This window comes from Mastomys coucha, unplaced genomic scaffold (assembly GCF_008632895.1).
Source record: "Mastomys coucha isolate ucsf_1 unplaced genomic scaffold, UCSF_Mcou_1 pScaffold22, whole genome shotgun sequence".
Taxonomy (NCBI): Eukaryota; Metazoa; Chordata; class Mammalia; order Rodentia; family Muridae; genus Mastomys; species Mastomys coucha.
The window spans coordinates 28,311,111-28,336,032 of NW_022196905.1; the positions used below are offsets into that span (position 1 = coordinate 28,311,111).

Here is a 24,922-nt window from a genome sequence, read left to right on the forward strand (position 1 = left end):
CCCCAAAGAACAAGGTGCCCAAAGTGGCAGTCTGGGCAGCTACTTGTTCATTCAAATCAGGACTTCTGGCTTATTCTTGACCAGGAGATCCTCCTGCTGCCTGGGATCAAAAGACAGTGGGGTCAGGTGCCTTAATGCTGAGCAGCACCTATAAGCAAGGCTGCTACTTCCTAGGTGGGTATGCTAGCCTCAGTCCAGGTGTCAAAAGTGACCCTGTAACCCCAGGGCAAGTCCTTATGTGGGCTGAGGGAAAACTGGTTCACATACTGCTGGGTACTCACCTGGGGGAGTCTCAGAGTTGGGGATGTAAGATGAGGCAGGTACCACACTGGGTGTAGAGGGCAGGTAACTTGTGGAGGGCAGTGTTGGCTCACTGTTCAGAGACCCAAGTTTCTAGAAGACAGAGACCATGGTTCTGACCTCTAGGCAGAGGTAAGGGTTTCAGTTCACCTTCCTGGGAGTAGCCTGGACAGCCTCAATCAGCCATTGCCTATCAGCAGAGCAAGCGCTGCTATCCCCAGGGCAGGGATAGTGGCTTCTCTAACCCATAAGCCCCTGATTTTAGTGATGCTGGACTTCAAACTGGAGCATGGCCACCACCCTATGCTCCCAAACTGACATCTAGGGAAAACAGTTCAGCAATGCCAAGGGTACTACAAAGAAAATAGGCTCAAAGATCATACCAAGAACGGCCACACTGCCTACACACACACAACCTATGCACCTGTCTCTGAATACCCATTTCCATAGACCGACACTGGGAAAAAGCCACTCTGGCTGAAACACCCTTCCCACATGCATGCAATGCCTGATCTGCAGAGCACTTGGGCCTCAAACAGTAACCATACCCACTGGGCAGTGAGGAGCAAGAGGTAACAGTGGTATGGAGACACCACAGGCAGTAATCCTAGTATGAGACAGGTATTTGTTCCAAACATGAGACTGATGCCCAAGTCAGGCTCTGGCTCCCTCAGCCATTAACATACATACATGTTCATACATGCATACACGTGCATACATGTATACACACATACAGAACATATCTTAGTTGCTACCAATCAGGACAAGGGGGAGCACATTATTTTGGCTGTATCAGCAGCTAGATGTGGTATCTAGCATGCCCATGGCTGCACTGCATGGAAGTCCTACCTGAGTGGACACGAGGCCAGCAGCATAGTCAGGGGTGGCATTCTCAACAACTGTCTCTTCCTTGGTGGGCTTTTCTACCACTTCTGTGTCTGCCAAAAAAAGAAGAGAGCTGGTGAGTGGCTCTTCAGAAGTCACCAGTGTTTACTGTGAAGGCCAAATGCACACTGTGCACTTAGGTCTCAAGGCAAAGAAAGGATTCCTTGGATCAGGTATGGTAACCTGTAATCCTAGCAGTTGGAAAGCTACAAGTCTGAGGCCAGCCTGGACTACAGTGTGAGGTACAGACCTTGTCTCAACGAGCCACACAACCCCACTCAAAAAAACCAAAACCCAAAACCAAAAAACAAAACCCTGGGAAAAGTCCCATTACCACTGTGGTAAGATAAGACACGGGCAGACTAGACCACAAAGAGAAAAAAACATGAAGAAACCCCAAAGGACCCAGACACTATACTGGCAGAAGCAACTACAGCACACTAGGCTGCACTGCCTCCAACTTCCCTTCAAACCTTCAATGCTCCACACACCTAAAGTCTTCCTCCTCCTCTTTGCCTCTCGGCCAGCACCAACCGTATTCAGCTCAGAAATGTCCAGCAGCTGCCAAAATAAATACATGTCACAATTATAGAGCAAAGAATCAATGCTTAGCCTTGGCAGAATCATGAGAAGGGATGTCCCACCTTCACACCCCTTTCTTTCTGCAGTGGTGTCCTCGAAGGTGGTATTGGAGTCCGGTTCCCAGAAGGGCTGAAGACGCTGGGTGTGGTGGGACTTCTGAAGGGAGCTTGCTTCGGGATACCTTTGAGAGGGGCTACAGGAAAGACACTAGTGTCAGTGATAATGTCTGTGGGGGGCCCAACAGCCTCTTGAGCACAGGGCTGAGCAAGGCTGCTTCTGGGAAACCCCACAGAGTCTACCACATTTTGAACTTTGCACATTTCATCCTGTGCTAAAAAGAATTCAAGGGAATGGAACAATGGCTCAGTGGTTAAGAGCATTGGCTGTTCTTCCAGAGGTCCCAGGTTCAACTTCCAACACCCATCATTAGCTCCAGTCTCAGGGGATCTGATGCTCTCTTCTGTCATCCAGGAGCACTGCACACATGTACACAGACATATATCCAGACAAAACAACCATGCACATACAATAAAATAATTCAAAAACCAAAAAAACCCCACTCAGACTCTCGTCAGAAACACTATGGTGAAGGGACATGAGTTCAGAACCCACAAGCCTAATGACGTCCCTGAAGGTCTGCTGGGAAGACCCAGGCTTGACAGCTCTGAAGGGGCATGACTCCTGCTAACAGCTCTCTAAGACAACTAAGACCTCCAGACTTGGCAAGACAAGATCTATCCTGGTATCAGACTGCCCAGACAGTGACGATACCCCAAACTGACATATTTGCTAACTTGAGCTGTGACCTTATAGTATCAAGTCTCTCAGAACAGTGACATTCCACTTTTCTTTCTGTCCCTCAGGAGAGCCACCCAATGTCCTCAGAGGGCAAGCAGGGTGGAGCTACACTACAGCAGCAGGACACACCAAAGCAAGAACCATGCCCTGCAGTAACAATGGCAGAGCGGCCAGCCACACCAAGACTCTCCACTAGTTATGTGCCACTTTGAGGCTATGGGAACTTGGAATTCCAAGATGCCAGATGAACCAAGTGGGAGGACCAGGCAAGGCTTTTCCCTTCACTCTACAGCTGTCTTGCTCACTGGACTCTGAACATAGTTCTAGAGGAGTCCTCTCTTGTACTTGACACAGTGCACACAGACACAGTGCTAAGTGCATGAAGAGCCAAACTATACTGAGTGACCCTCTAACTTGGAAACTTGCCCCGGGCACATGCCACCTGCCACCACTGTTACACCTAAGAGGGTAGCTACAGATGTTAGAGGGGCTACAGCAAATGTCTCCTTCATAGCCAGCTGGTCTGATATGGCTCACCACGCACAGCCTCCTTCCTTTCCCCAGGCTCAGATGCACATGGCCTTGCTTGTCCTCACACAGCTATTCACTATACAGTCATGGGTCTCACCTCTCAGGACTACAGTCCGAGTGAAGTTTCTGGTGAGGAAAGTCCTACCTTTCAAGCCAAACCCTCCTGCCTGGCAAGCAGTGACAGCATGGCTGACAGAGCACAGGAGCCTTACTTGTAGTGTCCATCTTTCGGAGCAGGCCCCGGCCCTTGGCATGGAATGGGACCCCTGCACTTCTCTTCAGCTGCTGGGCTGTCTCGGTAGCTATGAGAATAAAAGCCATAAGGTCAGGGCCACTTAGAGCATAGGGCCTCTCAGCCTGTAAAGCAACTGTAACAAAAGAGACCTTAAAATACTCAAGGTAATTCCTTTTATATAACTCAAAAGGAATGCATCCAGAAATGCTGCTGAATTTTATAGATGATATAGTTTGTTAGAAAACAAACAAACAAAAGCTCAAAACAAACCAAACAAACAAAAAGAAAGGAAGGACTGTCTCCTGGTATTTGTTTCTATAAATCATTGCCTATATAACTTAACATTAAGCTAAGAATTAATTGGGAATTTTTTTGCTGTTTTGTGATTGACAGAGCTTCTATGTAGTCTATTTTTCTTTGATTTTAATCATTGTTATCAAGGCAGCAAGATGGGCAGAATGGAGACAGGAGAAATGAACTACAGCATTGGGGAGGCTTTGGTTTTCCTGACAAGAAAGGAGGAAGGGGGCAATTGCTCATGCATGGCTTCTGGGTTGGCACGTCTCATCGTGGTACTAGGTGTTTCTGAGGACATATTGATGGGGCAATAGTTAAAGACCACCTTAATCTCCACTACATCTTCAAAAGGGATAGCACTGTGGTTGTACTCCAGTCCACAGAGGCCTTCCCTTTATTCTGGTAACCAAAGTTGTCTTGGGACAGAAAACCTGAAGCCAACATATGACTAAGTCTGTCCCCCGGGTGCCCCCTGACTTGACTGTCTTGTTATGGACTCTCAGACTCTTGCTCAATTCTGCTCCCTTCCCTCAGGGACACGATGGCAATGGAAGAACAATACCACAGCTAGTATTGCAGGTTTTTTCTTCCTGTGTCCATTAATAGAAAACTGTGTGCACTGGCTTTCTAAAGTGACAACCTAATCCAAGGAAACACCACCCAGGGTAGTGATGGGCATTTGAGATAGCAGCAAGGGAGACCCTTCCCTCAGCAGACTGAATGCTAACTATGTTATAGAGCTCAATATTAAAATGAAATGATTGAAGCCGTAATAAAATTGAAAAACAAACAGTAAAACCCAGCAGGTGTTGTAAGCTCCTTTTGTTAAATAAGCCTTCCCCTGTTCACTGAGGAGCTTGACACTAGCTCAAATATGGCAAAGGCTTCCTGTGTCATGAAATTTCCACAAAAGTGATTCCAGAGTCACTGTCATAGCCACCCATGTGCCCCGGGTACCAGGAGCCTGAGGTGTTGGTATCTTACAGGTCCCCACAGCTGTCTTTACAATGGGCTCAGGCCAAGAGTCTCTTCATAGAGTTATACATAAATATGAGAAAAAAAAAAAGAGATTTTCCTGAGATCGCTCACAAAAGCTGGAAGGTAGGACTAGCTCAAATCCATCAGCAGCACTGCTGACCTCCCGACAGCTGAGCAACTGGTAGACCTTCCAGAGCAGTTCAGCGGGCCTGAGCGCCACAGAGCTCCAGGCAGCACAGACCCCAGGCCTGTCCTGCTGCAAGGCTCCTTAGGTTCCTGCAAACAGGGAATTTGCTGGCCTGTGACTCCAGCACTCAGGAGGCTGAGGCAGGAGGAGGGAGAAGCCATGCCAGCCTAGGCTACACAGTGAGACTGTTTTTCAAAAAACAATAAAAAACAACAACAACAACAAAAAAGAGCTATTTACAAATAATTATAATGTTAATTGCATCATCAAAATAAGTTTATGAAAATCCATGTTAATTTTTTTTAATCTTTTTCATTTGTTGGTTTTTTGTTTATACTGTTTTGCCAAAACAAGGTCTACACTGCCTAGGGTGGTCTTAAGCCAGTTTGTGTTCATGTGACCTTTCTGTCTCAGCATCTCAAAAAGCTGTGAACTAGGTACACAGCGCACCTGGCTTAAAACCCATGCTTTAATGTTATCTGGTTAAAGGACACTTTCCCTGCCCTGTCTCCAGCAAGTAAGTGCCTTCCACACAGGCTTTCCTAAGACAGGATTTGGGAAAGCATTTAATAAAACCATCTAATACCTTATAATAGAGACCAGGCGAGGATACAAACAGCCTCACACCAATATCGCACAGTGAGGCCCACACCCGGCTTGGTTGGCACAGATGCTCTTTTGTAACATTACAGGCTCCATGTCTGAAAACCCTGACGTCTCTAGACAGCAGTGGTTACCACAGAGAACTCCGAGTGTCTTTAAAGTGAAAATATTTGAAAACTATATAGAGAATATCTTATGTATTACATGGAAGCCTCTCGTCAATAAAAAAAAACCTATGGCCTATAGGAAACGTGTAGAATAGGAGGCGGGACATCTGGTAGGGCAGAAGGAATTCTCAGAGAGAGCCAGGCATGAGAAGATTTGCCCAGGAATACAGAGGAAGACAGAGACTATGGGAGGAGCTGAGCAGAGATAACCAGCCATGTGGTAGAACTTAGACTAGAATAAATGGGAAATTTAATTATGAGCTAGTCAGAGAACAAGCCAAAGCTTATGGCTGAGGTGTTTGTAAATATATTTTGAGTCTCAGAGTTGTTATTCTGGGAGCTTGGGGCTGGGAGGAAAGCATGCATTTAACATATGGTACTGAACATGGTAGGCATGGAATCCAAATCTTTTGATTTTATATTTAGTTATTAGACGGAGTCTAGGGTAAACGAAGGAGAACAAGTGGCCCTGTTGTGCTACAGAGCACTAGATTGAGGCCCTTGAGCCTGCAGTCTCTCTTGAACCAACAGCTAGCCTGGGACAGGAATTTCACACCCCAGAAATTGTAGGGGGTCACTCACCCAGGAGGCAGGGAGCAGGAATGCAAAGATCCACAACAAAGCCCTTGGGTAAACCCCAGGGGCAGCCCAGGACAGTGGCACCAAGGAGACAGAATCTGCAGGGCTTCTGTTCTATGAACCATAGAGCCAAGAACCTCAGTGTCTCACTAAACACAGGAAGACAAAGACTACACAAAAGGAATCTGAGCACACCAGAACTCGAGAGAAGGTAAACAAATATGTTTTAAGACTGAAAAGGGAAGACACTGGATTTAAATTTCACATATAGATATAATTCAAAATTGATAAATAGGCCGGGGGCATGGTGGCGCATACCTTTAATCCCAGCACTTGGGAGGCAGAGGCAGGCGGATTTCTGAGTTCGAGGCCAGCCTGGTCTACAGAGTGAGTTCCAGGACAGCCAGAGCTACACACAGAGAAACCCTGTCTCAAAAAAACCAAATAAATAAATAAGTAAATAAAAATAAAATTGATAAATATGAAGGTGAGAGGTACAATGACACAGTGGGCTTCTAATTTACCCAATGTTCTTTTAAATGGTTCAAAGAAAAAAAGAAAAGAAAAAGAACTACTTGGGCTGGAGAGATGGCTCAGTGGTTAAGAGCACTGACTGCTCTTCCGAAGGTCCTGAGTTCAATTCCCAGTAACCACATGTTAGCTCACAACCATCTGTAACAAGATCTGATGCCCTCTTCTGGAGTGTCTGACAACTACAGTGTACTTAGATATAATAAATAAATAAATCTTTAAAAAAAAAAAGAAAAGAAAAACAACTACATGCAACTGAAACTGACATATTATTGATTATGACCATTATTATATTACTAATCCTCATTTTCACCTTAATAATAGTATTGACTTTCTATATTTCTATATGGATGGAAAGAAAGCCTTATAAAAAATTTAGAAAAATTTATAAATCAAAGGAAAATGCTAAAATATTAGAGATGAAGGAAATGAGAGAAGTGAAATTTGAAATTAAAAAAATTTTTTTTTTAAATTTATAAATCAGACTAAGGAAAAGGCTAAGATATCAGAGATTAAAAAAACTAGGGAGAGAAAATTAAGGCAGACTTCGAGAATGGAGAGGCTGATGAAAACTTAGCTGCTGATTTGAGACCACAGAACAGCTGACCCCAATTCGTCCAGCATCACAATGTTCCAGTCAGAACTGCAGGTGAGTCCTGAACTTCTCAATACACAGAGAACAACTGGACAACAAATGCTACAGCTAGCTTTCTAAAGACTGACCATTATCCCAATTTGGGGGGTTAGGGGAAGAGGGAAGGCTCAAAAGGAAAGTGAAACCCCAAATCATCAGGAAACTGTTTTAAGAGAACGGCCCAATTCCCAAGAGGTGGGATGGATGGCTTTTGGTCCAATAGATGATGGATATTTGCCGTAGTTTAAGGGGGTTGGTTACAATATGTTAATGGTTTTGGTCAGGGAAGAAACAAAACAGAGATATTGGATTCAGGGATTTCTTTTTCTCTCTCTTTTTCTTTCCTCTATCCTTTCTCTCTTGTCTAGTGTTAGGGGGAAAAGAGGGAAGAAGGAATGAAAAGAAAAAGGGGGAATACAGGAATAATGGATGGATTATTGAATCTACTTTTAGGTTAAAAAACATTAATAAGCCAAAAATGCAAGTTAATAGTCAGTCAAATATATGGTCTTGTAGGTACTACGTTAGTTATTTACAAAATTAAACTTTATTTAGAGGTAGATGTTCTCAATGTTAATCAGATAGTAAATAGGTACAAAAAAATTCAGATATACTTTAGATAGAAGGATGGTCTTCAAATACCTCAGAGACCCATGGAATATAGCATTTAAAGATGCTTTATTAATTTAATCCTTTTTTTGACAAGACAGGTCTGCTCCTGGCAGCACCCCTATTGGGCTTCAAAGAAGATGATGAACACTGGAGAAACTCCTTATGGAGTTTGCTTCAGAAATGGTAAACTAGCCACTGGGCAAAAAACTACCCTTGCTTCATGCTGACAGATCGCTGTCCAAACTGGACAGAAGGGATGCAGGGAAGTTGACTGCTGAGACTTGCCAAGACAAGGTAAGCAGTACTTTTATATTGCCTGTTTCATAAAAAGGCCTGTCAGATATTCTAGACTAGAAGGCTACAGATGCTCCTATGACTCAGAGGAATTTGGGAGGCTGTCCAGATAGCTAACTGTCTCTGTCATTGTTACAGTTTGGAAGTTATTTGCCTACACTTCCTGCGTACTCAGGTAATATTTATTCCTTCTCAGGTCTCTGACGGGGTTGAAGACTAGACAGATGTTTTATAGATGTTTATAGTGTTTTAAGGTCTATGCAAGTTATGGTAAGAATGATTTAAGTACAGAACTCTGAACTCACCAGGATAGGATAGATAATAGAGTTCTTTATCCAAAGTTGCCAGATACATAGGGACTAGACATTATAAATATAATTCTTACCTGATAGTTTTTCATATTTGTTATTATTGTATATAGTCTACTAACAGAAAAGAAAGCCTTTTGTTGGACTAGAGGGGCAATTATAGAGAATATGTTGTATATTGAATGGTTGCATCAACTTGTCAATAAAAACTCTATGGCTTATAGGAAAGGGAGAAGAGAAGGTGGGACACATCTGGTAGGCAGAAAGGATTCTGGGAGAGAGCCAGGTGCATGGAGATTTGCCTGGGAACGTGGGGGAGGACAGAAGCATGGAATCTGAGAGGAGGTAACCATCTATGTGGCAGAACTTAGAATAAATGCGATATTAAAGTATGAGCTAGTCAGAGAACAAGCCAAAGCTTATGGCAGCCAAGGTGTTTGTAAATAGATTTTGAGTCTCAGAGTCCTTATTCCAGGGGCTTGGGGCCTGGAGGGAAAACTCCACAGAGAAAAGAGCAGGGTCACTGTGACCCAGGCACTCACATTTCTGCAGCAGTTCTGCCCGCAGTGTGGCACTCTTAGGTTTCCGCTTTAGCTGAAAATGCTTCACTGGTGGGGTGAGGGGCCCAGCAAGGGTGGTCAGGGCATTCTTGTTCAGGTACTGGCACTCCAGTGGTAGCATGGCAGATGCCTCACACTCACTCACTGTGGAGAGCCAGAGAGTGTTCTTACAACCAGGGAACACAAGTTGTTGACCCCACAGTTCAATATAGACAACTTCAATGAAGTCTTTCATTATTTACCACTGTGGCAGCTTCTCGCTTTGGTTTCAAGCCCCCTATGGTCCCCACCATCCCAGTTCCACCATCTCTAGAATCCAAGATCATCCAGGTGCATCAGGACCAAAGAATAGGCCTGCCACCATAGAGGAAAACTCCTCAGATTCTCCAGGAGCTTTTTAAAAACAAGAAATGCCTAGAAAAGATGACAGGGTTCCTCAATTACGTCAGCTGCAAGCTACTGGACTCCAGTGAAGGTCCAGGAAACACAAGCATGAGCACACAGCATCATGGAGAGCAGCCTCCTGCATCCTAACTACATGGCAGCCTCAACCCCAGGAGGAACAGTGTGTGGCTATCTTAGCCTTCCCCTTTGACTGCAGAGCCCTGGCAGTCTCTCCTGACACTCCTCAGAGACAGTTTTCTAAAGCCACCCACATGTGCTTGCTGATTCAATGTGGTCACCAAGAAGCTGGAGCCTGAAAAACTCCAAGGAGTTGTCCCAATCTGTCATATAACTGAGGGAAGCAGAATCATGAGAAGCGAGCTACCTCATCCTCCTGCTGCCAAGAGAATCAGCCACCCCAGTAGGGATGTGACATGTGCAGACCAATGTTCTGAGTCTGCAACTACAAATCAACAAAACCCCAAAATGTCCTAGGGCCTTGTAGGCAGTGTGACCTCGAACCACCAACTCCACCTTTCTGAGAAAGACCCTGAGGCACAGGTCTTCATTCTCCATCAAGGGAGAGAGCAAGCGTCAGACACACATATTCCTCCTCTTACCTCTCTAAAACCACAGTTTTCACCTCATAGTCTAGAACCTACCTTGTTGGTATTTTTTTTATGAGTATCTACTTTAGGGTAGAGAATGTTTTAGGGTCTGGAAACACAACTTGTAGGGTTTTCACCCTCGAGGAACTTATGGGGAGAGACAGCAATGACCAAGTAAATAATGGATGAGTCATATAATTGCAGACACAGCACATGCAGCAGGGACAGGGTTGTGGTAAGTCAGACTGAAGCATGTGGGGAAGGACAGCTAGTGTCTAAGGAGCCACGGCACACTACATCAACAGAGTAATGATGACAAGACAATTTCTAAAACTAGAGCCCCTTCCTCCTACTGCAAAACAAGGTCCGGCTACTTACCTTTTTCTCTAAGTTCTCCTAAGATGTCTTGAACATTGGGGTTCTGTTCTTCGAGGTCCAGATTCAAGGAGCCTGTATCAGGGAAGGACTTCAGAATGTCAGCCACCATGAGGACCCAGGGATCGGAGTCCAGCGTGGCCAGCTGAATGATGTCCATCAGAGCGCCCTTCATCTGCCAAGACAGAAGACACCACATATATGCTACCAGCCCCACTTGGCCTCTTGGAACAGTGACAGCTTAAACTGTCCCCTGCCGTGAAGCTACCCATTTACATATTGTGGCCTCTGGGTGACCTATGCAGGAACCTCTATGATAACCCTCAGGCCCCAAAGCTCTACCTAGGCTTTGCTTTCTCCATCTTATCCTGCCTGAATCCAAGGCTATCCTCTTCCCTGATCTGCCACATTTGTTATGTTGTGATGGCCCATTGCCCAGGGTCTCCCATGGCTTTCCAGACTGTCCCTATGCTTCCTAACCCTCTCTGGTAGGCAGATATAACAAAAATGTAAGTTTCAAGGAACCAGGGTTGCCATGCCTCTACTTATGGACTATGTACTGTTAATGGGGGTTCTTTTGGCATGCAGGACTGGGCTCAGGTTCAGCAACATGGAGCACCCAGACAAGTGGGTGACCTATCATTTCTTGGGTGTAAAGGAGAACAGGGACAAGAGCTTGCTTGCACCATGCTTAGCTGCCACTGCTAGTAATAAAGGTACTTGAAGATACGGTGTACATAGGAGAAACCACAGGAAGCTGGGCATGTGGAACATGGGTACAGTTTATGAATACCTACCACAGAGTCAGAGGGGGGCCAGGAAGCTGTGCTGCAGCCTGTGTGACAGCACCTGGCTGAAGACAAGAGTGATTTGACCTCTACCACCCACAGATAAGAGTGCCACCCAACTTGTGCTGCTCTGTCACTGTGCTGCACACACAGTAGCTGTGCTGGTTTGAATAAGAATGGCCCCCATAGGTTCATGTTTGAATGCTTGGTCCTCAGCAGAACTGTCTGGGAAGGATTAGGTCTTGTTGGGAGGTGTGAAGCAGAATTTTAGCAGAGCTTTGTATCTGGCGATGATACAATGACTTTAAAGTAAATAGTCAGTGCTTGTGATCTGAGGTTTCTGGGTGCTCTTCTGCAGGATTCACAGAGCCTTTGCATAAAGTAAAGGCCTCCTAAGGCTGAGAGTTACTTAGGCAATGGTTCCTTCACATACCTCCGAGATTAGGTAAGAGGTGTTGGTATAGGAAATTGACTTGCTAAATTTCCTTTTGTGTAACAATAAAGAGGTTCTGAAAGCTATTTCCTAATTCAGTTCTTCAGGGGCTGGTCTGCCTCATACTGAGAAGCCTAAATTCATCCTGCAGTGTCTCTCTCAATCCATTCAGTGCAATACAATACACACAGAGAGAGGTGTGTTATTAGGGGTGGGCTTTGAGGTTTCAAATGCCATACGCCTCATTATTTCTATGCCTCTAATTTGTGGATCTGATGTGAGCTCTCAACTTCTTCTCCAGCACCCTCCTACCTGCCGCTACACTCCAAGCCATGAGGAGCATGGACTAACCTTTTAAAACTGTAAACAAGCCCTTTATAAGTTACCTGTGTGGAGGCACTATGACTAAGACAGTAGCCCTGGAAAAGCAACTTACCAAGAGGGAAAACAAGTAATATTTTCTAAAAGAATGGCTCTTTAAATATCAGGTTAAAAATTGAAAGAAAGAACATTGGTCTGAATTATTTATGTTACCTCCAAATTTGTGTTTTGAAGTATGTCTTTAAATTGCCAGAGACTGAGCTACTTCAAAACGACAGACATGGGCCAAGCATAGCAGCACATGCCATGTAGGCAGATCTCTTATTAGAGTTTCTGGCCAGCCAGAGTTACACGGTGAGACCTTGTTTCAAAAACAAATGTACACTTCATAGGCCTAAGAGTTGGGAAGTGGGAAGCAAAGTGCTAGCAAATTTGGTGTATTGTAAGGGGCTTTCTGACTTACACAGACACACCTCATGGTCCTATAGGAGCATAATCCCATTTTGCTTCTTAGTCTCCCAGTATGCTGCTGAATGGGTTAACCTGCTAAATTCAATGTGTGTACCAACTTGGGAGACAGACGTTGGGACAGCAGTAAAGCCTAGTTCATACATGATGGTATTCCTGTAGGTTCCTTATTTTGTAGGAAGGTATGCCTCTGTATTTTCAATTGTTGATTATTATTATAATGGCAAGGAGCTAAGTGCTGGCAGGATTTTGGTACTGTTATTTCTATGCCCCATCACCAGGTTTTCTATTTATAAATGTTTGCCCTTCCTCACCTGCTTAAAGGCAAAGAGATGTATCAGGAGCTGTCTTGCTGCTGATTGACTGTAATAAGGTCAATAGCTGGGGCAGGAAGTATGAGGGAGAGAGAGGAACGAAAGGGAGGGAGGCAGGCATAGCAGAATCAAAAGCCACACACAGAAAGGAACAAACATGGACTGGAGCAGAGCAGGGAGGGAAAGAATGAGCTACTTGGTGGGTTGCAGGCTAGAACAGTCGGGTAAAGCTTAAATGGTTGTGTTGGCTGCTATCAGCTCTTCAAACCCATGAGTCCCATATGTGTGGATTCAATTGCAAAAACTATAAAGGGTGCTCACTAACTGTGCACATGCTTTTACTTGACACTATTCCCTAGACAATGCAGTACAATAATTATACTAGAGGTCATGAATGGTGTAAAAATGATTTAAGTACACAGGTTACACAAAAAGACTATGCCACTGTACAACAGGCACCTGAATACCCTGGGCTCAAAACTGATCCCATAGTTACTGAGGGATAGTTGTACTGTAATGGTAGCCCAAGTTAACACAGACATTTCACACTGAGTAAAACCATAAACAAACCTACCTTTGGCCACACTCTCACTGTGCCTACCACAGGCACTGATTGAATGGGTGATAACCAAGCCCCTTACCCTCTGTGGGCATCACCTTGAAAGGTACGTGGAAGACACGTATCACTCCTGCATCTAGCTGCAGTCAAGGCCATGTGCACCCATCCAACAAATCCAGGAGGAGGGAATAAAGTGTGTGTCTTATGTAAACCTGACATAAGCTAGAGTAACCTGACAGAACCTCAACTGAGGAAATGCCTCCATAAGATCCAGCTCTAAGGCATTTGTGTAGGGAAGACCTGCACTGGCACCTATTGTATCAAATGGCTGCGTAGGCGTGCCCCGGAGCCAAGTCCTGGCAAGATATTTGGTATTACCATTTCTCTGGCCCATTACCTGCTTTCTAGATGAAAATGTGTATCCTTCCTCACCTGATCAAAAAATGATTCTCTGAGATTATCATGTTAAAAATCAAGCTGCCACCATGAAGGCCAAGTAGCCCTCAGTCCCAAAAGGCAATACAGAAAGATGGACTAGGTGTTGTCCTGCTGCTGACTGGCTCACACTGAGTAAGAAAGGAGTGAGGCTTTTTGCAGAATAAAGAACTGGCGGCTGGAGCTGGTGTGGAAAATATTTTACCTATTTAAAAAAATGGGCAACACTATAGCAGAGGGTACCTGGACCTCATACAGTTTTACTTAGTTATCATCATGGAGCTAATTACAATATGGTCAGTAATGATCTTTTATAACCTAAGAAAGATCAGAATAAAGAAGAAGGGAAGAGAAAGTCCTTGTCCTCCTCAGAATTCACAGGATCAGACTTAGATAAGGAGAAGATTGCAGGTCTAGTAGATACTGGGGCAAATAAAACAGTTAACTTCACAGGATTCTTGAAATCCAACCTGGCCACTCTGAAAGGTATCTATATATCTCCTAGGGATTGGGACATTGTCTCAGACAAAACAAACTCTAAAATGGACTAAATGTATAGGTCCAAAAAAATCAGGTAAGAATTAAGACCATGTGTGGCAGATATAGCCATGAATTTATAGGAAAGAAATCTATTATAACAGTAGGAAACACAGATTAATATTCCTTCAACTTCAGGGACAAGCTGTAAAATGGGAGATGCTCCTGATGAAGGTATTGAAAAATAATACAAAAAAAAAAAAAAAAAAACCAAACCACCTGTTATAGACTATCCAGGTTGTCTATATGCAGGCCACAGCAGGTGTTGGCTCTCCAAATTTGTAAGAAAGGCCACTACTGATAAGAGTACCAACTGCCCTACATTAAAGTGGGTAACTAACAAGCCTATTTGAGTAGAGCAGTGACCCTTAAATAAGGAAAAGCTACAGGCCCTAGGTCCAAGAGCAGCCAGAGGCTCAACATATGGAAGAGTCCACCAGCCCTTGGAATTCTCCTATATTTATCAATAAAAAGAAATATGAAAAACAGAGGCTGTTATCTGACCTAAGACCTATCAATAAGTTAATTCAATTCAGTCTATAGGTTCTTTACAACCTGGAGTCCCTTAACTTCTTTGTCACCTAAAGCATGGCCTTATTAAGTGATTGATTTAAAAGATTGCTTTTTCTCAATATCCCTGCAATAGGAAAAAGAAAAACTGCTTTCACTGTGCTCACATTTAACAATAAGCAGCCTATAAAAAGATATCAATGGAAAGTTTTGCCACAAGGAATGTTAAATAGCCCCATCGTGTGTCAATACTTTGTACAACAGCTGTTAAAAATGATCTGCAAACAAGCTTCCTCAATCTATAATTTATCACTGTATGGATGATATCTTGTTGCCTGACTCCAATATACACACCTTAAGAAAAAAATGCTTGTTGAAGAAAAAGAATTTTGCTTTGCTGGGGATTACAAATTGCTTCTGAAAAAATACAAAGAGATTCTATCAATTATCTAGGATACATAAAAATTTAGCCACAAAAGTACAGATCCAAAGAGATCAGTTACAAACTCTTATTAATGTTTTCAAAAAATGCTGGGAGATATTAATTGGTTACAATCCACTATTAGGTTAACTACTCAAAAGTTAAGTAATTTATTTCAAATCTTAGAACCTAATTCGGGCTTAAATAGTCCAAAAAGAAGAAAACTATCAGCTGAGGCTAAGACAGAATTGACTCCTGGTAGAAAAGAGATCACAGGATGCATATGTGGATCATATGGAACCCAAACTTGATTATATTTTAGGTAAATGGCCTTCTACTCATTCTCCCACAGGAATTCTTCTGCAGAAAGACAATAATATCTTAGACTGTATATGTTTAGCACATAAACAGAGTAAAAAATTAAAAACCTATTGTGGTGGTTTGGATATCGTTGGCCCATGGCAAGTGGCACAAATAGATATGACCTTGTTGGGGTTGGTGTGGCCTTGCTGGAAGAAGTTCATCACTGTGGGGGTAGGTTTTGAGGTCTTATGTTCAAGTTCTACCCAGTGTGGAAGAGAGTCTCCTTTTGCCTGGCTTCAGATCAAGATGTAGAACTCTCAGCTCCTCCAGCACTATGTCTGTCTGCAGGCTGCCATGGACCAAGTCTCTGAAACTGTACACCACTTAAATATTGTCCTTTATATGAGTTGCCTTGCTCATGATGTCTCTTAACAGTAAAACCCTAAGACACCTATATAAAAAAGATTTCTGATTTAATTGTGAAAGGAAGAGTAAGGCTTTGTCAATTATCAGGAAGAGACCCAGCAGAGATTATAGTGCCTTATACCAATGCTGAAATTTCCTCATAATGGATAATCAATGAAGATTGCAAAGAGCCTGCTCTAATTTCTGGGGATAAATTAACAACAAATACCCCCCAAAACAAATGACTTCAGTTTATAAAAAGAACTAGTTGAATTCTACAGGTCAAGCAATTGTGAAAAGATCTAATGGCATTTTAAAGGAGATGCTCATAAAACAGGAGGCTATGAGATCTCCCAGAGATAGACTACATAATGTTTTATTAACTTTAATTCTATAAACATCAGTGAGACAGGTAGCTCAGCTCCTGAAAACCCTGGATTTTAGACAGGGCTGCTGAATGTGCTCACCTCAAAATGGAAATCAAGAAGTGTGTTGCACTGGGGAAGAGGCTACATCTTAAATCTCCTCAGGAAACAAAACGCTGTGGCTTCCTTCAAAGTTGATGAAGGTCAGATTTGATCATGGGAAAATTTTGGCTACTGACATGGAAGGTACAAGTAAGAGACCCAGAGAAACAACAAAGCAGATAATGTAAATGCTGATCTCCCTATGAAGGAACAGCTCAGAGACTGAGGAGACATGGATGTCTCTCTAGTAGCCAATGGTCCTCATGACTTAATATTACATGCCATTCTTTCATATGGCATAGATGGCAATTTATAATACCGTATTATAGTTTGGTTAGGGTTTTACTCCTGTGAAGAGACCCTGTGACCAAGGCAACTCTTATAAAACAACATTTAACTGGGGCTGGCTTACAGGTTCAGTCCATTATCATCAAGGCTGAAGCATGATGCAGGAGGAGCCGAGGGATCTACATCTTATTCAGAAGGCCAACACGAGAAGACTGGCTTCCAGACAGCTAGGGTGAGAATCTTAAAGCCCACACCTACAGTGACACATCTACTCCAGCGGGGCCACACCTACTCCAATAAGCCCACACTTCTTAATAGTGCTACTCCTTGGGCCAAGCATGTACAAACCACCAAAGGAGTGCAAACTGACTTATAGATGCCTTTCACCTGCTTAGGCACAGAGTAGAGAATCATTACCTGATCTGTGCACACCACACATTCCATGCATGTGTTAATAGAAAAATGTACATACAGTGTTACTTGTATAAGCTATGTGCTTTCAGAGCAAAACGACCAGGCACCTGTGAAGTTAAAGTGGCCCAACATAATTGACCTTGAGGATGCTGAGACAGATGCTGAATTGCTGAGGCGTATATGTCCCAGGATTCTGCCAGGTTCTGGTGTTTCCTCGAGATTTGTATTCAGGACAACTTCAGAGTGGCTCGCCCTGGATGGTACAGCCTACCACATTGCTTCAGCCAGAACGTTAGCTAAGCCCTGTACTTTTCTAGTCCCAGATGATCCCACAGAACCTGCACAGCAGATGAAACAGTTCACTCTTCCAGGTCTTAGCCAGCAGCCCAATTTTCTTTGGGTTGCCAAATATTTAGTTGTCCCAGCCAGTAAGAAGCAATCTAAAGAAAACAACCCTCATTCCTAGGAGTGGTTAGTGGTTGTTCAGTGGTTTATGGGGGTGAGAGGGAAAAGAAGGGTAGATTATTGTATCTCTTTCTCTCTCTCTCTCTCTTTTTTTTTTTTTTTTTTGGTTTTCCGAGACAGGGTTTCTCTGTGTAGCCCTGGCTGTCCTGGAACTCACTCTGTAGACCAGGCTGGCCTTGAACTCAGAAATCTACCTGCCCCTGCCTCCCAAATGCTGGGATTAAAGGCGTGTGACACCACCACCCAGCTGAGGCAGGGTCTTATGTAGCTCAGACTGGCATTGATCTTACTATATGGCTGAGAATGATCTTAAGCTCCTGATCTGCTTCCATGTTCCATGAGCTGGGATTATAGGTGTGGGCTATATCCCTTGTTCTTTTATCCTCCTGCCCATTATTTTCTCCTTCCCTCCCTGCTTTTTTTTCCCTCTATTTCTTCCTGTCTTGCTAGACCAGTTTCCTAGGCTCCAGTGACCATCCTGCTCCAGCCTCTTCCCTAGCTGGCTTTTCAAGCATGCAGTACTATATAAGATTTCAGGCTGGGCTGGAGAAGTGGCTTAGAGGTTGAAAGCACTACTTGCTCTTCCAGAGGATCTGAGTTCAATTCCTAGCACCCACATGGCAGTTTACAACCATCTGTAATGAGATCTGGTGCCATCTTCTGGCCTGCAGACAGAAAAAAAGCTGTATACATAATAAACAAATCTTTTTAAAAAATGAAAAAAAAAAAAAAAGATTTCAGGCAAAAATCTCTCCCAATGCTACGTGACTAATTACATACTAGTGTGACTAGAGGATCCAGGAGCTGGCCTCAAACTCAGAAATCTGCCTGCCTCTGCCTCCCAAGTGCTGGGATTAAGGCATGTGGCCACCACTGCCTGGCTATTGTATCTCCTTTTAAACTAAAAAGGTAACAATAAGTCAAATATTTTAGATCTTTTTAGCTACTACATACTGTATATGTGATTCAACTCTTGTTGTTTAGGGTTTATGTGCATATAAGTTCAGTATGCAACTCATTTAAAAATGTAAAGTCCTAGTCTTATAAAGTACTGTTGTAAACTGTTATGGATAGTTAAAAAATACAAGTTATTGCCGGGCAGTGGTGGCGCATGCCTTTAATCCCAGCACTTGGGAGGCAGAGGCAGGTGGATTTCTGAGTTCGAGGACAGCCTGGTCTTCAGAGCTACACAGAGAAACCCTGTCTCGGAAAAACCAAAAAAAAAAAAAAAAAAAAAAAAAAAAAAAAAATACAAGTTATAGTCAGTAACCTATAAATAATCAAATTCTTTGATGCATTCAGCACTATACTTGTAGTCACGTTAGATATCAGTGTAGTTAATTTCAGGCATAAGCCCTATGAAGCCTTCTGTTATATTTTTTAAAACAATCAATTAGAAACAAATTAAGTTTGTTTATTTAGATACACTTTAGATAGACAGATGGTCTGCCAATACTTCAGAGGTCTGCAGAATATGTCATTTTAGATGTTTTGATAAAAAAGGCTTTTTGTGACAGAAAGACACATCAGCTCCTGTCAGTGCCCCTAATCTCCTCCTCTGAAGATGATGGGCACAGAAGAGATACCCGGAGCTTACTTCAAACGTGACAAAGCTAACCATTGGCTATTTGCTGGCAGCACATTGTCCAAATGGTGGACAAGTGTGACACACAGGAGTTGATTGTCTCACTTTGCCTAGACAAGGTGGACAGTCCCCCCAAGTTCCTGCTTCACAGGAAAGCCTGTCAAGTCTTCTGAGCCTGGTGGCCCCAAGACAGATACCCCACTGATCACAGAAGAAGCTGTGGCTGTCCAGGTGCCAGTAAGTCTTTGTCATTCTCCTAGACCATAGGCTGCTTGGTCTGCACTGCCTGCTTACTCAGGTAAAACGCTCATGTGTTTGAAGATGTGACTAGTGAAAGATTGATCAGTTAACAGCAGAAACCAAGGCTTAAGCTGCCTTCTCAGTTTCCTTCACGTGTAAAAATCAGGCCTCAGGCTTCACTCTCCTAGAGCTACCTGTCTATCTTATAGTTTTCCTTGTTACTAGATTCAGAAAGAAAAACTCACAAAAGAGGTGTAAAGTTTATGAAAGTTGAAAGACATAAAAGCTTAAGTTGTGAAGGATCTAAGAAAATGTTTGAGTCTAAGAAGGTGTTTTAAGGTTCATAAATGCAAGTTATAAACATTGGAGGATGTAACAACTTAAATGGTGATAAAAAAATTATTTAAGATAAATACACTTCAGGTTTCTTTCCCTTGCTCATTTGACACAAACACTCTACAGAACTTTGGACTCCAGATAGGACAAATGAACTGAACATTGTGAATATAATTCTAACTGTAATAGTTTGCACAATTGTTCTTCTTGTATTTAATTTACTGATGTTGGAGATAAAGGCATTTCTTGGACTAAAAGGGGAAGATGTTGGGATAACTCACACATACTGCATCAAGTGGCTATGAAGGTGTGTCTATATTTTCATTTGTTAATTGCTGTGCCATCGTGCCAGCCTAACAACATATATAAATTTTTGCTGCTTCCTCACCTGCCAAAAAGGAAAAGGCAAGTTGTCCTGGGGGAAGTTACATAACTCACGACAGCAAAAGGCAACATGGAAAGATGAACAGGTGTTGTCCTGCTGCTGATTGGTTCAGACTGATTGTGACTTTTTGTATAATAAAGAGCTGGCAGCTGGAGCTGGGGATGAACAACCAGGCACAGAGGAAGCGGGACAGAAGCAGAATAGAAGTAGGGCAGAGAAGTAGAACAGGAGAGCCACACCGGGAGACACCATGGCAGGGGAGTCGAGTTGAGTTAGATGGGCTAGCTAAGGGACTGCCCCAGCAAACTGGCCAGTCACCTTATACTACACAGATATCTGTGTCTTTATTACTGAACCCCAAGTTCGACACCCCTACCCCCAAAGCCTCACAATAATAAAGTGAAACAATTCATATACTCTTTTTAAAAAAGGCCTGAGGACAAAACATTAGCAAATTCTGAGAGCTCCACCTGCTGTTCAGTGACAAGGTAACTGCAACAACTACAACATTCCTATGATTAGGAACCCAAAACATCAAAGCAACAGTTGAGAAGGAGGAACAGGCAAATCCTGGATGCCACCATAGGGAGGGTCAACAGTACAATATAGTGAGTACAGTGAGGAGAAAGAAAGAAAGGAAGAGAGAAAGAAAGAAAAAGAAAGAAAGGAAGAAAGAAAGCAAGAAAGCAAGTAGTAAGCCCCGATTACACAGAAGGAACAGTTACAGCCTGCCCAGGTCCTATTACTCCCTACCTAATGTATTTCTATATAGGATAATCACAGAGCTCAACAGTTCTAAATAACTCCCCAAACCTCTAGGTTACAAGATTTTATCCTATTAAGTGTATGCCTGTTATTGTGCACTATTTAACATTACCCATGTATTACTCAAATGCTGGTTTTTGTGCCCCCATATCTGGCGGCAATCCTTATTCTAAGTATTCCTCAAAGTTGTATAAGCATTGCTCCCCACTTATTCTCTGATTTGTCAATAAAAGTTGATCAGCCAATGATTGAGTAGGAGAGAGAGAAGAGAGGGGAGGGAGAAAAGAGAGAGGAAGTGAGGAATAGCCATGGAGAGCCCAGGAGACATCACGAGAAAAGACCTGGAGCCCAGAGAACCAGATTAGTACTAAAATGCAAGTATCTCAGGGATTTTGGCTGGGAAGTAGCCAGATTAGTTTAGAAGATTAAAATAGAGTAATACTGCTCAGTTGTTGTACCCTTACAACTTGCTAAATAAATGGGAGCTAGCTGGGTTAAGAGGAAAACTGCAACAAACATTTACTAAAAAGCAATTTACAATGAAGACTACTGCTGGGTGGTGGTGGTGGCGGCAGCTGCAGCGCACGCCTTTAATCCCAGCACTTGGGAGGCAGAGGCAGGCGGATTTCTGAGTTCGAGGCCAACTACAGAGTGAGTTCCAGGACAGCCAGGGCTACACAGAGAAACCCTGTCTCGAAAAACCAAAAACCAAAACCAAAAACAAAAACAAAACAACAAAAAAAACCAATGAAGACTACTTTATTAACACCTTGAGTTAAGGACATGGCTCAGCTGATAGAGTGCTTCCCAAGTCGAGTCTGCAGACCTAAGTTCAGATCTCCATATTCATATAAAAAGCCTTGCTCAGTGGGTACATACAGTACTAGATGGAGACAAGAGGAGCCAGGGGTACGCTGGCTGGCCAGTCTAGCCAAAAGGTTAGCTCCAGGTTCTCTAAGAAACTGTCTCACAATAAAAGATGTAGAACCACTGAGGTAGACACCTAAGCTGGAACTCTGGTCTCACACATACTTGCAGAGTTGAGTACACATAAATGAAAATGTAAACACAAAAATGATACACATACACTAAGACACAGACTGACAGACAGAAATGCCGGGGGCCAAAAAACGCTGAAGCCATTCCTGAAGATTAAGTGAAGTGTTTGCCCTGTATGTCACACATCAAAACACACTAACAATAAAGTGACAGTTAAGTAGCTTGGCTGGTTATCAGCAAGACACACAAATGACTCAAAAAGGAAAAAAAAAAGCATCAAGGCAGAAAAGCTAGTCATCTGCAGGTGATGCTGGACCATCACACAGCCACCTGCAAAACTGAACTCAGCTTCACAAAACATCAATCCCGTCCTACGGGAGACTGAAGTGAGGGGTGGGGAGGGAAAGGGCTAAGAGACCACAGGCACCTCACCTCAAAAATGGAGTACTTCTTGAACAAGGCCAAGCAGCCACCTATCATCACAGGGAAGGAGAGGCAATATACCATCTGGCTAAGAACCAAAAGCTTCATTCAGAAAGCTAAGCCATAGCTGGGAAACAGAGCTGTGAACTAGGACAGTGGCAAGCACGGATTAAAAATAATATTCCTCCAAAGCAACAAGTCAGGAAAAAAAAAAAAAAAAAAAAAAAAAAAAAAAAAAAAAAAAAAAAAGGACAACTGGGGGCGGATAAAAATGGGCAACTCACAAAAAAAAAAGAAAGAAAAGAAATCTAACCAGCAGAATAAGCAAATAGTATAAAGTTCAACCAAACAATCCTAGGAATATCTAATACTTACCTGACCTATTTGTTTTAGTGAGTATAATTTGATAAAACCATTTTGAAAAGCCATCTGGTATAATCCTACTGTCACCTCTAATGCTATTTCTAGAGTTCACCTGAACATGTATTGTTGGTATCAGTCACAACAGAGCAAACCAACATGAAACAGAAAAAAAACAAAAACACAAAACAAAACTGAATGAGAAAAACCAGCCACAACCTAATTGTCCATGTGCTGCCTGCTTGAAGAATGGAACCCCATAATGCAGAATAAATCAAACTCTGTCTGCAACAACTTGGATGAATCTGTCCAGATGCCTACCAACAGAAGACACACCCACACCACACGGAGAATAAATATAACATGGAAACATGTTGGTGTATCAAATTCAAATGAGGCAAAACCCAAGTACTCCTGCTAGGAATGCACACAGGATTGATAACCCTGCCAAAACAAAACCAAAAAAGCTCCTGCAGGAAAGAGAGAAGAATGGAGGTGCTTTGGAGGGTCCAGCCATGTTTTCATGTGTGGAGATAGGAATGGATCATTTAGCTAGCTATCAATATTTTTCAAACTGAATAAATATGCAGTTTTGTGTATACGGTATAGCACAGCAACAAAAACATATAAAAATGTTATAATGACATAAAATAATACAGTAATTGGAAATGTTTAAAAATAAGGTAATTCGGTCTTTTTGCTATCAGATGTGGTAGTCCAGACCTGCAATCCCAGCCCTCCAGAGATTGAGGCTGGAGCATACGAAGTATGAGATCAACCTGGGCTACACGGTGAAACTCTATACATATATTACCTGTGTATGTATCTGCAAAGCATAGTATGTGTTAGATGCTATGTGGAGCAAGAATGCACTGAAAAGATACAGAACAGAGATGAACGCAAGCTGATTGAATACTTGATAAGGCAAAGGCAACAAAATTAAGGTCAGCAGTCACATGAAAAGTTGCACTATCAACCCCGAACCAAAAGTAGCTTCGGTACTGAAGCGTCCAGTTCTCCGGGAGGGGCCGGCCTGGCCATGATGGCCCCTCGACCCCCGAACGCAGACGGCGCCCAGCGGCGGGAGGTACTACGGCGTCGGGGCTAACGGCGCAGACCGGGAGCCGCGCGCGGCCGGCGGGGAGAAGGGTGCTCCGGGTACGGCGCAGATGCTGGCGGGAGGCAGGAGCGGTACTCCGGCCGGAGAGAGGCTGGCCCGCGTCCTCACCTCGTCCACCGTGCGGCGCGGAAGATGCAGCGTCCCGAGCAGCAGTTTGAGCTTCACGGCCGATGAGAGGCGATGGAAGCAGAGGCGGATGTTATCGATGACCGCAGCGGTGAGCAGGGACGCGATGCTGGGCGGCGCCCACAGCTCGTCCGTGGCGCCCAGCTTGTTGTGCAGCCACAGGCCCGTGTCGCTCTCCCGCATGGAAGCCATCTTGGCGGCGGCAGCGCGCGTCGGCCGGCATCTTACGCGGACGCCTACGTGTCCCCAGCGAGGACCCCCAACATGGCGGCACCCGTTGGCGTGGGGCGGGGCCTCGAGTGACAGCCCAGTGCAATTGCAAATGGCCCCGCCTTCTGGAGGCTTCGAGCCGAGGCGCAAGAACGGGAGTGAGCGATCGGTTTCCGCGAAAAGGACTGTGGGTTTCCGTAACGCATGATGGCGGCACCCACCAGCGCGCCGGGCAATGACGTCCCGAGTTGAGTCGCATCCGTGTGTCGTTGAGATGCCCTGCCCAGAGTACGCAGTGAGGTGCGACAGTTTGTTTTCCCGGTGTGCTGCCCAGTGGACGAAGGTCTGGAGAGCGCCCTGGCCTCGTTCTCCACAGCCTAGCTCTGTAGTTTTGAATGCCCCTTGCCCATCCTGTATGGCTCGGGTCCTCTTACAGGTCCGTTCCGTGTGGAAGATGCCCCAGGTCGCGATGCCTGCAGTTAATCTCAAAGGTTGATCCCCACTCACCGCCACCCCACAGCTGCTGAGAAGCCTAAATTCACCCTGTAGTGTGTCTCTTTATCAGAACTTGACAGTGTAGTTGTGTCTGTCTTTTGAACTCACTCTGTAGACCGAGCTGGCCTCAAACTCAGATCAACCTACCTCTGCCTCCCAAGTACTGGGATTAAAGCCCTAGGCGCCTACACAGGGCAGTGTCAGCAAAAGTGGCAGTAGGGAACTTCTCTGGTCACAGATACTTGTGAGATTGAGAAGGATCGATTGGGCCCAGGAGGTAGAGGCCATCCTGTGCAAAATCT

At 43.9% G+C, this 24,922-nt stretch overlaps 1 protein-coding gene across 1 annotated transcript in view; it reads right to left on the minus strand.

Annotated features, from left to right (window-relative positions):
* Nelfa (negative elongation factor complex member A) overlaps positions 1 to 24,310 on the minus strand; it is a 26,493-nt gene extending 2,183 nt beyond the window's left edge. Inside the window, exons 1-8 of the mRNA XM_031341022.1 lie at positions 23,898 to 24,310; positions 10,452 to 10,623; positions 9,064 to 9,225; positions 3,309 to 3,398; positions 1,830 to 1,960; positions 1,677 to 1,746; positions 1,150 to 1,238; positions 282 to 393 (exon numbers count right to left, since the gene is read on the minus strand). Coding sequence (XP_031196882.1) covers positions 282 to 393; positions 1,150 to 1,238; positions 1,677 to 1,746; positions 1,830 to 1,960; positions 3,309 to 3,398; positions 9,064 to 9,225; positions 10,452 to 10,623; positions 23,898 to 24,107 — 1,036 coding nt within the window. The 5' untranslated portion in view covers positions 24,108 to 24,310. The remainder of the gene's footprint in view (positions 1 to 281; positions 394 to 1,149; positions 1,239 to 1,676; positions 1,747 to 1,829; positions 1,961 to 3,308; positions 3,399 to 9,063; positions 9,226 to 10,451; positions 10,624 to 23,897) is intronic.
* Between the last annotated feature and the right edge of the window lie 612 nt (positions 24,311 to 24,922).